The sequence below is a fragment of the Etheostoma spectabile genome, chromosome 3, assembly GCF_008692095.1.
Source record: "Etheostoma spectabile isolate EspeVRDwgs_2016 chromosome 3, UIUC_Espe_1.0, whole genome shotgun sequence".
Lineage (NCBI taxonomy): Eukaryota > Metazoa > Chordata > Actinopteri > Perciformes > Percidae > Etheostoma > Etheostoma spectabile.
In genome coordinates, this window is record NC_045735.1 from 11,131,407 (window position 1) to 11,149,800 (window position 18,394).

The 18,394-nt window shown below is 39.2% G+C and overlaps 1 protein-coding gene across 5 annotated transcripts in view; it reads right to left on the bottom strand.

Annotated features, from left to right (window-relative positions):
- Positions 1–18,394, bottom strand: part of dscamb (Down syndrome cell adhesion molecule b) — a 121,359-nt gene that overhangs the window by 94,461 nt on the left and 8,504 nt on the right. For all 5 annotated transcript variants that reach the window (XM_032509287.1, XM_032509304.1, XM_032509279.1 and 2 more), the window contains exons 2-3: positions 8,543–8,860; positions 7,548–7,694 (exon numbers count right to left, since the gene is read on the bottom strand). In XM_032509287.1, coding sequence (XP_032365178.1) covers positions 7,548–7,694; positions 8,543–8,860 — 465 coding nt within the window. The remainder of the gene's footprint in view (positions 1–7,547; positions 7,695–8,542; positions 8,861–18,394) is intronic.

Consider the following 18,394-nt stretch of genomic DNA (forward strand, 5'->3'; position numbering starts at 1 on the left):
CCACAACAATGTTAGTGAGTAAATCTGCTGAAATGGCGACTATAACAGTGGAGTCTGATGTGTAAGATGAGAAAGCAGAGGTTAAATCATATATGCCATTGTTGTATAAAAACAATGGGTATCTGTATGTCTTTGCCAAGTGCAAAACCAGAACAGAAGGCATAAATAAATGGTCATACCTCTTTTACCAAACATGTTGGATGCACATAGAAAAATGTATTGCTGGTGAAGGGAGGGTCAAGTCTATTTTGACTAAAGATCTCAAAACTCCTCCGGTAGCCCCTTAAATAAAAAACGAACACTCCCTTAGATCTCTTCCTCTGATTGGTGTCCAGCAGGTGCTCTAAAACCATGATCATGTCTAATCAGTGTTACAGATGCCCAGCAGGGGGGCGCAGGGACCAAGGCACAGTGTGAAAGTTTAAGGAGGCTCAATGTGATTTACTGTATTTTTCCAGATTAACCACCCTGGGAGCAGAATAAGACCATGTATTAATCCTTGATTGGATGGAAGACGGGAGAGAAAAAAATGGAGTGAAAAATCCTTATTAGGTCAGCAGAGTGATTTGAGTTATTAACTGCCTTTTTTACTCTAATCAGTCACTTTTAAGATGGGATCAGACACTGTTGTATTATGGGATGTGATTGAGCACACCAGTTTGTCTCCATTTCCCCCAGCGCTTCAGCTGGGAACATATGGGAAGGTTCCTCCATGAACCATGCCACCTGTCACTGACACACGCAGACGCCTACATGAACAGAGGGAGTTTGCACCTACACAGCCACAGTCATCCAACAGCCCACAACCAGGAGAGTTTATAAACAGAAATTAATTGCTTGTTCCGGCTGTAATTAGCTCACACCATGCTTATTACTAATCTGTGTCTTGGCCTTATGCCAGACCAGTTCTGGCCTGGCTCCAGTCCATTTACAACACAGTGTTGCTCTACAGTAATCCATAAGCTCTGGCAGGATGGAGCTGTTCCACTAACTGAGATTTACTCAACTATAAACCCATATTTCCAACTTTTTTGTCAACAAGTCCTCATATTAACCTTTAATTTGGTATTGGATTGTCTAAAAATAGTCCTATTTTTACTGTCCTGATTGCATCACAAACTGTGTAACATCCACAATAAAGTAACACTGAATGTAGTCTTGATATTATATTCTGAATCATGCACAGGCAGCCCAAAACTATTTAAAAAAAAAACTAATTCAGGACAATACTGGAAACCAGATTCCTACAGTATAATGATAGCACGCTCTACCAAAACAGTGCTTATTTAAGATGCTGTCTTCAGTCCAAGTCGAAAACAAAGGCGCATCCCCATCACAGAAAGCCAAATTGCCTATTAAAGATGAGAGCATGTTTAGTCTCCCAATGCGCCCAGCCATCACCACCCTAATCATTCCCTGCCTAAACAGCCTAATGGCTGCCATATTGCTACTGTTTATTAGTAAACACTGATGGAAGAGTGCCCGCTTCAACAGTTGTTGATTTTGTCTATCCATATGGAGTATCAGCTGGGAATCACAGCTACCGTGCCAGAACGTTGTCTGCTATTCAGTCTCCCGTCACTAAACAGATTGCTTTATTGTTTTATGTACATAGTGAATATAAAATATAATACATTAAACAAATCTGAAAGCTGAGAACAGCTCTTCTTCTGATATTTCTACTTCACTAGATTGTTCTACAAATGTATTATAAAATTCTACCTTGTAAAAGCAAGGTAGAATTAAAATGTGCATTGTATTTCGGCACAAATTACAAGTGTGTGCATCAGCCGCTGATCCATAAGGACACTCCAAAGATGACCTTAGGCTTAAGATGCTTTTGGGAAGCCCAGTCCAAGATCGATTTGCCTCCATCTCTGTCTCAGTAACCCTTCTATCGATCCTTATCAAATATGTATCACATCCTCAAGCATTCACCGCAGCTAAGATGGAGACTTCAAAGAGCAACAGCTCAAAGAGCTTGGTTTTTTTCTTTCCAAATGGCAAATCTCAAAGCAGAGGGAAGATGTGAACCAAAATAATAATGTAATACTAAAAATGTGACCCAAAACAAAACCTTTAAAACAAAAATGTAATCTCGGAAGCTATAACATCAAAGCTTTCAAAATAACAATGAATAAATGCTATCTTAAAACGAGCTTTACAAAAGACAGTTGCTTTAGTATGTTACAAAACGTGCTAGAGAGACACACTGTGCACACAATACATGAAGAAACCCCCCCCCCCCCAACTATCTCTGCTCTGACATCACTTCTTACTAAAAGGGTCTTGTCTCGTACTCTTCCAATTCCCCAAACTCCCGTTCACACGGCACTCATATGTTGCAAATGCACAAAATGCATCCTTCAGCTCATGTTCCCATAATTCTCTGTGGCAGCAGCGTGATTAATGCATACAAATATTGATTTTTCTTTCTTTGCTCTTTTTTTTATTTCTTTCAGGACAGTGCCCAGCGTCCACCCCACCCCCAAACACTTCCTACTTGAAAGAATCAGACTTTGCACTCCGTCACTCACATGTATAGACAATGAATATTACAGCACCTTTAGACGCGTGTGCACACACACACACACACACACACACAGAGTACAAACAATAAGCACCCCCCCATCTCCCTTAGTTTTCAGGCAGCTGTGTGTGAGTGGACTGGGAAAAGGGGTGCAGCGAAAGACAAGGGTCAGCATTTCACTAACTGCTGATCTGTGTAGGAGGAGGGGGGAGCAAAATGATAGGCTGTGTTGTTTTCATAGGGTTTCACTGCAGGATGGGTGGAGTAGTTTGCAAAAAAACCACATCATGCACCCACAAACTCGACACATATATATTTGCCGGCGTGATCTGGCACCAGTACATATTAATACCAAGATGTTGCTGTGAGTTGCTATGTGGTTACATGCAGGGATCCCCCATGTTCTAGCCCCTAAAAAACAAGATCAACAAACCATGTTTGTGCGAGGAGAGCTAGAGAATGAAAGGCAGAGATGGAGCAAAGGAAAAGTGAGTGAGGTAGGAAAGTGGGAAGAGGAAGAAGGCAAAGGGAAAAGATCATGTGGCTAATGTGACGCAGTCCCTTGTTTACCAAAGAAAAAACCTCGCCCACTCTCTTCTCTTGCTTTCAAATCTTCTCCTTCTCAGTCTCTTGTTTCCCTAACTCTCTTCTCACTTTCTCCCCTCTAATCTGCCCTCTCCTCCTCTACATTTCCTTGCATCTTCTTTCTTCCCAAGCTCAATTCTACCACTGTGCCCTCCTTTCAAGGTTGGCCTGACTTTGGGCGTGTTGAATTTACAGCCCTGTCTCCGCCTGCCTCTCAGTGCCCTCACTGTCAATCTGAGTGAAAAATGGAGGCGGTGGCACATCACTGGCATGATAAATTCCTGCTGAGCAGGGATCTTGTAAACCAAACACCTACAGTTCCCCTTTAGAATACATCCTAACATTCCAGCGACTGGGCTGGTGGCTGGTTAAGACTGTGATTCTATTAGAAGCAAACTGTTTAATTAGCCTCTATAAGCACTCATAAGAACCCATAAGAGAGGAATGAGTAGATACGAGGGTGCAGAGGCACTTTCATCGCATAAATGATAAATACACAGTTGGGAATCCGCCAACATGAATGTGACTGAAAAATGTAACTGTAACTTTTTACTGATGCCGTGAGTATTGAAGTGACTTATTTGCATAAAGCAAATAAAAAACAGCATTTTTCACGCAGGAGAAAATTGACTGGGGCACTGTGCCAAGCAGATTGTGCAATGAGATGAGAAGAGAGAAGAGAAGGCCGATAGTCAAGGCCAGCGGAGGAGGATGGAAAGGAATGAAGGACTGAAGGAAGAGAAGAGTAAATAAAAAGAAACAAAAGAAGAACACAAAGCAAGAGGAGAGGAGAGAAGAAATGTGGAAGGGAGAAGAGGAGGCACTTACTGATCTCTCTGTATTGTTTTCAATGTGAATGCAACATATTCAATATGGAATTGCAAGATAGAAGCACATCCAGAAAGTAGGAATGGCTAATTGAGTCTTAGGTCTCCATCAGATATAAAGGCTGTATCTAAAGCGGTGTCAGGTGTCCCACTGGATGTACGACTGAATGAAGGTGGTAGATTTAGGATTTAGCACAGTTAGCAAGACATGAGCCGGAGATTAGTTTTGTATTTAAAATGTTATGAAATGAACACAATGAATTAAATAGGTGCTCTAATTTCAATTGGATTGAATTTTTTTAAAAGATTATTTTTTGGTCACTTTTATTTTTGACAGGGACAGATGAAGAAAGAGGGGGAACAACATGCAGCAAAAGGCCACCGGTTGGAGTCGAACCCGGGCACGCTTCTTCAAGGAGTCAACCTCTATATATGGGGGACCGCCCTACCAACTGTGCTATCTGGGCACCCATTTCAATTGGATTTAAACTGGTCTCCAAATTTGCAAGATGCCTACACTTGCAGAACAAGATCTGAATGGATGCAAACGTTGACACATGCATAAAAAGGTCTCTAAGCACAGCTGTACTGTGTGTTTCATTTGTTACAGAGATTATGTTGACTCCGTGTTAATGTTGCTTCTGTATCTGTAGAAGGTAAGAAAAGTCAATAAGAACTCACTGTGTGGGTGATGTACACCCAATTGTACATGCTTAGTAGAGAAGAAAAATCATCTGCAGCAGCTCTGAGCTCATTTGTTACAACAAAAATTGCACATCAGGAGGACTCAAAACAGCCAAATTGTAACTTTAAGTTAGACAAAGAATTAATGCGCAAATTGCTCAACATACAACTGTATGCATCTTAAAGGAGAGTGCAACGCCTCAAGGAAAGCATGCTCTTTGCAGATCATTCCATATTTAAGCACTGGTTTTGTTGAAGCTCGTCTCTGCAACCAAGGCCGACCGCCTCATTACGCTGCCTCATATCATGAATGATGAGAGACAAAAGGTAGGTAGATGGAAAAACACACACCATCCCAGCTCCATCCCTTTTCAAAAGCATTGTAACTTGAAACACACAGCAGCATGTAAAAAAAGCCACAACTACACAGACATAAGCATGTGCACACTGCTACACAAAGGTGTATGTGACAACAGACGCATGCATTAAAATAAAGGTCCACCATATAAAATCCTGGCAGCAACACAATAGGACACAGCTCGACTCCTCCCCTCCCTACTTACTTTCTTTGTTTTTTAGCCTCTTTCATCTCTCTATTAGCTCTGTCAATTGTTAATCAAAAGCAGCAAGGAGGCGATCGGAGCCGGGCATTTGAAAGCTCGTGCTGCGAGATCCATTTTAAAATTCATGACTGGTTAATGGTATGTTATTGGCAACATTAGGACCCAGTGAGTTTGCGTCATGCTCATTCACATTGAAAACAGACGGCTTCAAATGACTACTAAGCAGTCCTCATTCTGAGAGGTAATTCATATTATAATTAACTTTACAATCACAGCTGATTAATTAGGACAGGCCCTAGTCTGTAATTATGCATCTATTTTTGAACCTAATGTGAATCACTGGATATTCAAAGTTTCAGTTTCCTCTCTACGGCCAAGTTACTTATTTTAAAAAGTACATTTACACCTGACGTTATTTAACAAGCAGACACATAATCAGCAGTGACCAAAGATTTAGATGTTTCAGGGTATGTACACTGTGGATGTTCATCAACATTTGCTTAATAATTAAGTGACATCATCCACCTAACTTGTTCAAAAACACCATCCTGGTGTCGAGAAATATCTGGAGCCTTGACTGTTCTTTCTTACATTCTGATGCACAATGCAAGGGTAGGAAAGTGCGCTTGATGTTACCGTTCCCAACAAAAAACCTAAGATTAATAATTCAGTGCGGCTGTTGGATAGCTTTATTTTGTGTCCACTGAGACCAAATCTTCTTTCATGAAAAATTGAAAAAAAAGTGAAGAAAAGGGGTGCGGAGAAGCAGTAAAAAAAAAAACTGCCCCCAGTTGCTATTGTCAAGCCATGTTGGTATCCTTATGGCCTCTCTCATGCTTTTCGCTCACACAGAAACACTAACACACTCGCACACATATCCCTCTAACCCTCGCTCCTATAGTAAACATACCCTCTCCATAACAGTGCGAGGTGAATCCGCTCATGCATCAGAATCGACCATCAAATATTTATCACACAGCAGCAGTGATTTTGACAGTGTGCTCATGCTTTTGACAGCATTCGCCTGCTGCAATACTTATTGGAGTAAACACGGACAATCCAATATCGTTGTTCTTTTGAACGCTTGTGAAAGAACTCAAAAGAACACTGAGCATACAATATAATCTATCAAAACTTCACTGCATGTTATAAAAGCCTTCAGACCTGCTGTAAAAAACAGGAAAGACATCACTGTAGACACTACAATAACAGGTGATTTAAGAAATGATTGGCAATAATTGTAATAATCAATGTAAAGGTATGAGACACACACAAACACACACACGTACTGTATAATTCACAGAAATGGTTTTTACTGTCTTTCCTAATTCAGGCTAACAGACCTTTGTTTCTGATAAAGATGTAGAGGAGATATGTTAAAGCTTTTTATCCTCATAATGAACCTCTTTTGGCAGCAACAGATGAGGTAAACATCATCTCTGAGTCTTGTCTACATGATAAATTTCATTTACAGAACGTAATTATATCTGCATGCTGTATATTTGTCCAATGTCCGTGACATTAGGCAATGTCTTCAACTGGATGCTTGCAGCGAGTATCTCAAGTAACCTCAAGTAAATAAGTCATTGGCATGGATCAGAAGACACATCTTCATGCTTGAGTAGACACATTTAAAATGCCACCAAAACACCGTCCCAGATTCTGCCCTCAGTCAAATGACATCAAGTGCTCACTTACAGGTCCCTGAACACCCCAGTATGAAGCAAAATAAGCCAGCGGGCAGTACATGGAGCAATCAAGAGATAAGCATCCCATTTAACTTGAGAAAAAATCCAACCCCCAGAACGTTCTGGTGTCTTGCGTTATCAAGCTGTGCCGATGGATTCAAACAAGAAGGGTAACTAGGTCAATGACGCTATGTAAACTGTTCCACTTTACCCCTTGCTGGACTCAAAATGGAGAAGGCTGAGGTGAAGTGGGTATAGGAGAAAGAAGCTCAGTGATTCAATGTGACAGTTATCAACATCCTCTGGCTAGTGAGAGGATAGGGCTGTGCAGCGCTGCAGAGCCTCGGTAATGGCAGACTACGACAGAAAACAGGTAAGAAGATGACTCACAGTGAAACAGAACATCATGTCCAAAGAGCACGGAGCGGAGCAGAGCAGGGATAAACAGACCCCAAAAAAAGCAACACACCTCAGCCTTCGTCAAACATTCAATCTTGCAGTTTTGGCACAAAAGGGCTTCACTGTGTGCTCTTTAATAACTGAAATACCTTCTACACAGACCTTTTAATATAAACACTGACATTTTACTGTTACATATGAGGCTTGATTTTTAAGGTGTCAGAGGTTGAATTACCTATTTACACCATATACAAAGTATTACTTGTCTTACCTGAGCTGAGTGAAACTGTGTCTTTCTCCCATGATACAACAGTGACGTAGGCCTCAACAGAAGCAGGGATAATGCACTTGAAGACGGCAACACTGCCTCTCATAGCCTTCTGGTCGGCTACTCGGACTGTGTAGGGTTCCCGTGAAACTGTAGATCAGTGAAAAAAAAATACATGACAAGTTGCATTCATAACAGACCAACTACGTTCTTATTATTGACTTCTTTTTCATTTTTTGTGACCGTGTTGTTGTCCAGATTAAGACAAAGTATCAAGCTCTTATCTAGAAAAGCTCAAAGCTGCTGGAGTCTCCTTGAGCAAACTAAATCCCTCACAGCACCAGGGCATTGACTCTTCTATCACAATACTACTTTTAAATTTTTAGTGCACAATTATGCAATATTATACTGGAAAAACAAATTATTACATGTGCTCTGCTGAGGAAAATGTGATACAACGGAAAACTCTATAGTAGACCACATGATGAGAATAACTACATTGTTCATAATTGGGATTTAAGTGCAGTTTGAATCAGTTCACTCAAGTAATCAAAATTAATTCGATGTCTCCCATCTACTTAAGCATTTAGATATTTTTTTTAAATATATGCTCTTACAAAGCCAATTTTCTGGAGCAAGACATCCATCAATCAGACTCAGATCAATTAATTAAAGTCTTGCTCCAAATGCTTTGAACTTTTGTTCTTTGTCAAAAGGTACATGTGATATAATTTTGGAAACATGCATTGAATTTACTTGTACAACACACATTTATACACTCACATTCATTTGTCTTTGAAGTACTTGATTTTACCAACGTGTTATTACAAAAAGCATCATACTATTAGTAGTGTTGCCACTATAACACTATAACTACATGACACTCTTTAATCTTGCTCTCACTACTACTACTACTACTACTACTACTACTACTACTACTACTACTACTAGTAATACTGCTCTTTCCCTCACGACCAAGCCCTCCTCTGTGGACTCACCAGCTTTGATGTGGACATCCTGACTCCTGATCTTGCCAGAGGGGTTCTCGGCAGTGCAGTAGTACGTGTTATCGTGGATCAGCTTGCTGAAGCTGGATGGCAGGAAGTTGAAGATCTGGAGGGTTCCATTGGGGTGGACGTGCCGGATGCCCGGGACATCGTAGATCTCCTCGCCGGTCGCCAGATACCAGCGCAACGAGGCAGGAGGTGCGCCACCAGCAGGACAGGGCACAGAGGTCCCTGTGGTGCTGGCAAATACTACCTCTTGCAAAGATGCATTGACAAAGTATAAGCTGGAATGTAGGTCCTCACTGAAAACTGCAAGAGAGGAAACATAAGATGTTCACTGTTACAACCATGTATTGTATTTGATCCCTTTTCTTTTAAAAGTTAGGAAGCCAAACATTCAATGAAGTTCTCAAAAGAAATCTGTAGCAGAGACCACAGACTTTTGGCCAAAAATGTACTTTTTGTTCTTCTTTATATTCAGATTGTTTAGTAGTATGAGTATGAAAATGTCAATTAGTATTCCTGCAAAGTCAGTCACTGTAAGTGATTCTATTTTGGAACATGATCAGTAGTTTAGGATTCATCAATGTATTCCCATCTCTGGGACCTCGGGAACATTAAATTAACATAAACTATCATTAATTATGAAATAAGGTCAGTTGCCTTGATCATGTTCAAGCTTTAATTCAAGCCAACATCACAGAAATGAGACTGATGTTAAATGCAGTTTGTGCAGGAGCATTCTCCAGAGGAGAAGAGGGTAATAAATGTCAATGTTGGACCAATTAGTTCTATAGTAATCTACAGCTGTTTGATTCAGAGCGATCAAGCCAGCAGATGTTTGCAATCTAAGCGTCTCTGTTTGAGAGAGAAAGTCAGTTTGTATTTTTTGTGTTTTAGGCAAATACTTGTATATATAGTATTTGTGTATGTATCTCACTTTCCATCTCAGCCTGGTGACAAGCCCAGAGGCTCTGCACTAAATGGCTTACAGTGGCACTGGCAGTTGGCTTGGACCATCCCTGGGGAGAAAACATTTTAGCACTTCATAAATTTCTAACAAGGTTTCAAATTGCAGACGTTTCCATCCTTTTCTCTGCTTCAGCAGCTCTCAACCAGCAATGAGACACTCCAATGACCTGCTTGTGTACACACGCACATCCACACAACACTCATTTGTAGTTACAAATAAGAAATACTCATTCCAAATTAATAGTACACCAACGATTACCAGCATTTTTCAAAAATACTTTGTTGACATGTTGGATATCTGCACATTTACACCACTTCTGAAATGCAAACAATTTTGTGTTACAAAAACTGGTTTATGCATTGCTACACCTATTCAGATAATGAGGACTGACTGTGGGGAGTTTTCATCCACATGAAACATGCTGTAGCCATGTCCAATAACTGATGTCTGACCACATGCATTATTATGTTGTAAAAGACTTTAATGATGGCTATGAAAAATATATCACACAATGTATTTATTTATTTTTCTTAATAATTGAGGTCATTGAGAAAGTTATAGGCTACTGTAAGACAGATATAATAAAACTATTAAAAGGAGGTCTGAAAACAGATCCAATTAGCCACGTGTAGAAACACCTGTGCAGCTTTACCATGGCGTGTACCACTAGGGCTTAACATTTTAAGCTGACACAGTTAAAGATGTTTTTAGAAGGGCAAAACACAAGATGGAGGGTGTGCACAATATCTTATATATTAGCACAATTATTTGTGCTCATTAAGTCTGTCTGTATTGACAGAGTTAAATATGGGTGAAACCTACACATTGACACACTGACCTTTGGTATACCAAAGTCACCCATAACATCTAGAAAATGTACTTTTGTTGTTAGTTACAATGGTGGAAAGTCATTTAGTACATTTACTCAAGTAGTATACTTACTTTAGTACAATTGTGAGGTACTTGTACTTTACATTCTTGGCTTCTTCAACTGCAACTTAAAATGCTGCTTCCATTACTATAATATATGTTAGAATAATATCATCTCTGACGGGAAACTGCATTATTAATACTTTTACTTCAGATACGTTAAATACACCTTGCTGCCACTACTTGTGTACTTTTACTTTAGCAGAGTTTTGAATGTTACTACTTTTACTCAAGTGAAGGTGATCTGAGTGCTTCTTCCACCACTGTTAGCATGGTGGAAATATAAGCCGTAACCTTTTGCGCTGACGTTAGCTTAACCTAGCTAAACTTAGTTGACTTTTGTTGTATAGCTAGCAACAAGATAACATTACCTGTATTTAGCGTCTCTTAAAATAGCTGCTAGATTTTACAAAACATTAGCTAGCTATACGTGAAAACGACCAGCAAACCAGCCAACAAACCCTTAGGTTTTTGTCTTTCAGCTAGCTAGCTAGCAGCTCCTGAAAGAAAGGCCTATATTCCAACAGCTGCATTTCTGTCACTCTGAAGAATGTGGGGATACGACCTTTAGCTCTGGGGTGCGTGTGCACCCCATGTAAGCTGAGTCCTTGCGGCCTTCTTCTTTTTTTCAATTTTATTTTTAAAGCAGCCCTTGTTGTGTGTCATGCCCTTTCTCTTCCCCTTTTCCTGTCTATATGCACTATCTAATAAAAAATCCCAACAAATAATTTAAAAAACAAACCAAAAACAACAACACACAGGCTACACAATTAGCATGCAGTACAACAACACTGCTTGTAATTATAATAGGCCTAATTCAAAATTTTGTAGTTATAATAGCAGATATTGAGAATGTGTGCGAATGAATCACCAAAGATTGAATTTAACTAGAAATATATTTTTTTCTCCTGAATTTGTTAATGAACAATAGAAATAGTTTGTTGTGTTTTGACAACCATACATTACATGCAGATTGTGTGAATTTCACGTAACACACTTTACATATTTGACTTCAATAAAATGTTAGTGAGTACAGTATACATGCTCCAGCAGAGGAACCTTTGTATACACTTCTGTACAGTCTCTTACATAAAAAAGGGTTTAGCCAATTTTAATCTTTTAAAATCGTGTGCTGGGTTCTCAGTGGGTCTGTGGCACCAGCAAAGATGAAAATAATACATCAAAGTCATATTAAATTCTGATTCGTTCTCCTTTTTCCAGCTGGCATGGGGAATATCAATCTTCTCAGTGCTTTGTTGATAATACAGACTGGAGCCATGAGGAGGGGAGATCAAACCCCCACCTGTTCATTTACAGTGCTCAAGGTTAGTGAGAAGGAGAAGACACTTTGAACTATACAGTATATTATTTAGAACACATAGCATTTACTTATGTTATATTCAGTAGACATGTTCTTTGTGTATAAGACATGAAATGTTCTGCTGATTATACCAAAGACTCTTTGTAAATGTGTCTTATATATTAGTATTGTTATATGTCAGCCAAACTGTCTGAGATCCTGCTTTGATGATATTGTATGATTATATGGTACGGATTCTGATAAGAAAGTGAAGACAAAGACTGTTTAGCAAAAATAATTTGCACATTAAAAAACAAAATAACATTTTCTTCATTAAAAAAAATGTGACAGACACAACTGGTACACATCAAAGTGTTCTGCAAATACAATTTGGGTACTTAGTTAATTAATACTTTGAACGTTACAGTGCCACAACAGCAGGGGCTGGAGTGAAGTAGATCAAAGAAGTGTGTGGTTGCTTGGAAAGCCTCTATTCTGTGCAAGCATCGGAGAAATTGGATTAGGATTTATGTCATGGCAGTTTTGATATTCTTCTATTTCACATATGAAAAGTACATGAGAGCAACTCAATTTAGACTGGCTGAGTGATAGCAAGATTGATTTAATTAAAAAAAAAAGAAATGGACTCTTTCATATCACTACGCTACTCGTTTTCCTAATTGACTAAGCTCAGGAGCCCGGCCACAAATTGTCCAGTGACGCAGGTACATCACCCCTCAGACCTCACAAAGAGCACCGTGTCATGCCCCAACAAACGGCCTCAGGGCCCAACCACTTAGACTACTACATTGCCTGAGAGAAAATCAGTAATTGGCATAATTTTTCATGAGCTCAACTGTAAAGTTGAAATAAATGACACTGTTCAATAATGCATTATATGCATCTATAATTGACTAAGACTTCCGGGAGAAGGTAATAAAAGAAAAAAGATGTTTAATTTTAATATTTCTGTTTCAGGGCCAGAAGAAGAGCGAGAATACAAAAAATACCAACCTTATAAACATTGGTGGGGAGTACACATGACTTTGGGTCATGTGTAACATGTATCTACATTTCTTTTTCCATTTATCCTTTTTAAGATGTATGCCATTTTGTGTTTAGGCTTTATTGTTGTATTTTTGATTGGTATACTTTTAGGTTAGCATATTTTAAGATTGCACCCACTACCATGTAGAGATACCACATTAATTGTCTTTTGCAGTACTGCCATTTGCAGTGTGCATACAGCTAATGCAACTGCATAATGGGCATTGGGGTAGCTAGCAAAAAGTGGTTTATTTACACAGTTTTGTAGTTCAGTTATGTCTCCACCAACTCTTGAGGGAACTATCCGGCTGTTAAATGCTCTACTATGTTCTCTAGTTAGTTGCAAACTTTGTCTGTAAACTATTGGTACAGTACGTTTTTTCCTGTTGCAGCTGAAAACGACACTGATAAGAGCAATGAAAGTGAACCGAAACAGTAAAGTTGTGGGGCAAAAAAACAAACAATCAAGTACAAAATGCAAAAAGACCTTTAATGACTTGCAGTTGCTGAACATTTCCTGTGGCTTCATGACCCCTTCACATTATATACAGAAATATTGATTAGAGCAACTTTATCTCATTTTTAATTTGAAACATAATTTATTAGTCTTGTCTATCCACATAGAATAGGACAGTGTGGTATTACTTCTGAGCTTTTAACCACTGAGCCTTTGATGAGCGTGTTCACCACATATGTATACAGTAAACACACATTCATGGTTCAAGGTTGACTAGTTCAAGAAAGGCAGTGCCTTGCTTAATAGCACTTTGACATCTGCATTGGGGTTTCTTAAGACATTACAATAATGTAATTGTTGTAATGCCGCACAGCGTCCTGCTATGCCATGAACTACTACAAAGAACTTCTACAAACTACTAATTTTTTCTATTTTTATTGCCACTCTTCATTCTAACCCCAACCGGCCCGTCAGACACCGCCTACCAAGAGCCTGGGTCTGACCGAGGTTTCTGCCTAAAAGGAAGTTTTTCCTCGCCACTGTCGCACTGTTGCTTGCTCTTGAGGAAACTACTAGAACTGTTGGGTCCTTGTAAATTCTGGAGTGTGGTCTATCTGTAAAGTGTCTTGAGATAACTCTTGTTATGAATTGATACTATAAATAAAATTGAATTGAATTGAATTGAATAATCCAACGGCCAATAATATATTTCACTTTCTGTGGATGCCGGGACTCTTTAACAATTGTGCCGATCTGCATTAGAATTCTTAGGCTTCACATTGTCTGAACTGAATGCTGCATTATAACTGTACAGTAAATACATGTACTGTAAATACATACTGTAACTGCTGGGTATTTATGGACTTTTAAACAGATTGATTACCTAAGCCTGAGCAGAATCATTTATGTAATTTGGACCAGAATAAATATACTTTTTATATTTGTTGTCTGTTTTGAAATATTAAGAGACTAATTATTATTTGAGAAGAAAAATCTGGTGTATACTCTATTGAGCTGTTTGCCACAATATTTACACTGATTTATTATTTAAAATGTGATTTTGGAACGCAGCTGTAATAGCGTTCCCACAGAGTTACTGTAAAATATGACAAACAACACCTATGGTTCAGCATCATCACAAGACTGTGATCCAACAGAGCTGATCAGTTGACAGGGTGTAACCAACTATGACAGTGTGCTTTGAGAGCCACTGGGGCGCTTCATTTAAGTAAACGTGCAATCAATGCCGATGGGAGCAAACAGCAGGTAAAGATGAATCCACTAACTGGCTCTTTGCAGAATCACAACAACAAAAAACAAAGAAGTTACCACAAAAAAATCCCGTTTTCAATGTTGTATTCACCGCCGTATGTTTGGGGAAACTACTACTAGAACACCTGATCAAAGCATGTCAAAGTCACATTGGTGTGATTTTCTCCATCTTACGTACCTGCAGCATTTAGTGGCAACATGGGAAACTAGTGACAACCTATTAACTCTCACTCCATGGTTAGATATTCTTTCTTTCATGCAGCTGCTGGCTTATTTCATGAACTCTCTCTGACAGAAGAGAGAACAGTGGAGAGCAAACAAGAAGAAGCAAAGAGAGAATCAGAGAGACAGTGGGATTGATTCAGTTTCACATATTTCAGAGGGCACTTGCATCTTTTGAGCAAGCAGAGCAATTGTCTGGGTTATCATAGCCGTCGCGGTAGGTGGACTCAGCAACACATGGCAGCATGGCACCGGGTGCTTCACAGTGACAATGTGACAGCGGGAACCCTGGGTAATTAAAGCAACTCTCTGCTCTGTGCCCTTAGGGCAAGTCTGCCTGGGATGTGGGGATCATACCTGGCTCATACCTCACATTCAAGACTCACAGTAGCCACAGCAATTTTCCAACTTAACACATTCCTATTCCTATTCAGTGGATTTGTGGATAGTAGCATTGGCATAATATATAGCATCTGATCAAGCTGTGTTAACAGCAGCTAAAAAATAGGATTTTGACCTGTGCATGACCCAGATTTGAAATACAGTGTACATGTATTTTCTTTTTCATTTAAATGACTTAAATCATTTGAAATTCTATTTTACCAAAGTTAATTTCTCTCAACAACCCGTCCAGGCCAGGCAGTCCAGTATGAGTAAGCATACCCACTGATCTGATCTGCCCAGAGGCAACACACCATACACAGGAGTTAAATGACTGTCTTCCAATTTGCTCTCATGAATATTAAGCAGTGCTGTGACAGTAGAAAGGGTTGGCTGTATGCAAGCTGCTGATCCACACCGACAGATCTGTCCTCTAATGTCTAGGAGGGGCGGGCAATGCTAAAACGAGGCCCCCACAGCAGATGAGCCTCCTTCTCCCTGATCTATTTTCACGTCTTAAATGGGCCAGAGTGGCTGCCTGTCTCATCAAGGGGATGCCAGAGACCCTGGACTGTTTCTCACTTCAGTTATACTGAGCGATAAAGACAGTGATGTCTAAATTATGCTAGTGCTGCTGATGATGAGTGCATGAGAGAATATCTGATGAGGGATTATATTGTACTATAGCGGCTCCCTCTGCTGCTGCTGATGATGATTAATAAAAATGTCCACTAATACAAATCTAATATTGCTATATGATGTAACCAGCGCACTAGAAAGTATAGGGAAACCTGAGGAAATCCCATGTCTGTAATAAAGTAAATAAAACAAAGATTACATCCAAAGTGTCACTTAGATTCAGTGTCAATGAATGATTTCTATGAGCTTGGACCCAAAAATGCCTACTGATCTACAGCAGCCTTTGCAATTAGAAGGAACTTCTAATATTACACAGTTTTTAAGATTTCAACACCTGCAATCATACCTATTACTTAAAATAATTTTCTCGTTTTACCAAGAACTGAGGAGTGCAGCACTGTTGTGTTGCCTCTCCCCAACCTAATTAACAAGAATGAAAACTGTATTTATAGAAAGCTAATGCTAATCCTTCTGACAAGCGGTATGAATATATTTATAAATATTTTTTTATGGTAGATTTATTCTTGTGAGGTGCATCTGGTGGTAACACAGAAAAGAAAAGCAGTAGCTCTTAAATGTGTCTGATCTACTGTATGTATGGTGGGGATCACAACAATCATAAAGATTATCACAATAAAAATAGTTGGAATAATCAGGAATATAAGGTAAAGTGGTTAAGTAACCATATAAGGCAACAGAAATGTATTGCCATGACATTAATCCACTAACATAAAATGACAATAATACAGAATCATCACACAGCCCACTGATGAACATGTAGTAAATGAATGGATGGAGTTCTCTATGAGATTTAATAACAATGTCCAGCGCTCATGTGCTTATTCATGCAGCAAAAACACATCTCAACAAATACTACTTGTTAAAGTGTTACCCAGTTCTCAAACTTTTGTCATGGCTGGGATTCAAGCTGAGTTTTGCTGTGGGCAGCGTCAGTAATGCAGTAGTTAATGTCATTATGACATATGCTTTATTTTGAATGACAAGTTTGGCCGATGCATCAGAAACTTGTATGCTTTAAGATTCTCCTTGTAAGTTACTATTGTACTTTAACATGCCTCACTGAGACTTGAGTGGATATAATCAAATCCCCTCTAAACTAATCTAATGGATGCATACACGGCCTCTCTTGATAACGTGATTAAGCGGCAGCGTTCCTGTTGCACAGATGCCTGCTCGCAGGGGCCCTACCTCAGTTAAACAAGTAGACATGCCACATACTGGACAACCAACCTCATTATGTCACTTAACATTTAGGTTAGGGGCCTTCAAAAGAGATGCTGTTGATGGTGTCTTAACATGGCTGCTGTCCACCTGCATGCTAGCTAAGGTATCAATGTGTCTATGGAGGTTTCAATGTACACACGCTGTGACGAGAGGCTGATGAGGAGAATGATGTGACTCTGTTGGCTATGAAGCATCTTATTTCACTTGTGTTACTTGAATCTGTTAGCTAGCCATGGCACAACATTCTTTTGTGGAATGATGGCAAAAAATACTTTTTCACTTAATTAAAGACCTGCCGTTCTATTCTTATTCTTATATATTCTGAATTATTAAGTGGTGACTCAATTGGTGACCATGTGCTGAATTTTATTTTTTCTGCGTGCTTACAGGCCAAAGTCCACGAAATAAAGATTTTCCTCAATCTACAGGTTTAAAACATAAAAAACAAATCATTGCAAACTACAGCAAAGAGAATAGTGGAGTAAAGACCACAGAATGACATTATATGTTGTGGTAGCTATTTGCTTTGAGGGAAATGTAATTGCTGCTAGGATTATATCCTGTGGAAACATTTCTTCAAGTACAGGAAGTGCTAAGTTTGAATATTGTATGCAAGATGATTTGGGAGGATGCCCTATAAAATGCAAGATTTTGACACCAAGCTTGGGGTTTGAGTTCAATGTGGTTCAGTCACTCTGGACTTTTTCAATATTTAACCAAGACAATGATCTTTCCAAGTGTTTAGTCACTGCAAACAGATGTTATTTTGCTAGATATTGTAGGAAAAACAAATTAAATACGTTGTCAGAGAATATTTACAGATATGTTTAGTATGAACATTTAGGGACTTGCCAGATACCTTAATTGACACTGCTGGATTGAAATAATAGTCTAGGTGGCATTTGCTGTTGCAAATGAGTAGTGTATGTGAACATAATTTGACGACAGGGCTGCTATTATTACTATTAGCTATTACTATGACTTTAGGATCATTTCCGTGTAATTTTAGCTGTTTGATATTAAAATAACAGCTTGCTCTTTGGTTGGTTGCATATATTGTGTATTCCAAATAAAATGTTCTTGTACCCAGTTTTTCTTTTTGTAATTTCTCCTAAATGTGCCATATGTTTGATTTGTGCTACCAGTGCACTTTGACTTAATTTTCAAAAATGCTGTACAAATATGTTGTACTACTACTAATGTTGTACAGGTAATAACGTCATGCCCATGGCAACCCTTTGAAGATATACTGCCATCCCTGTTTTGTCCAGGAGACGTCTGTGACCAGCAGCTGGTGGAGTGTGTTAATGTTGATGTCACAGCAGCTGGCTGCTCTCATCCTGTTAGCTCTGCTTGCCATTATCAGCCCCCCCCCCC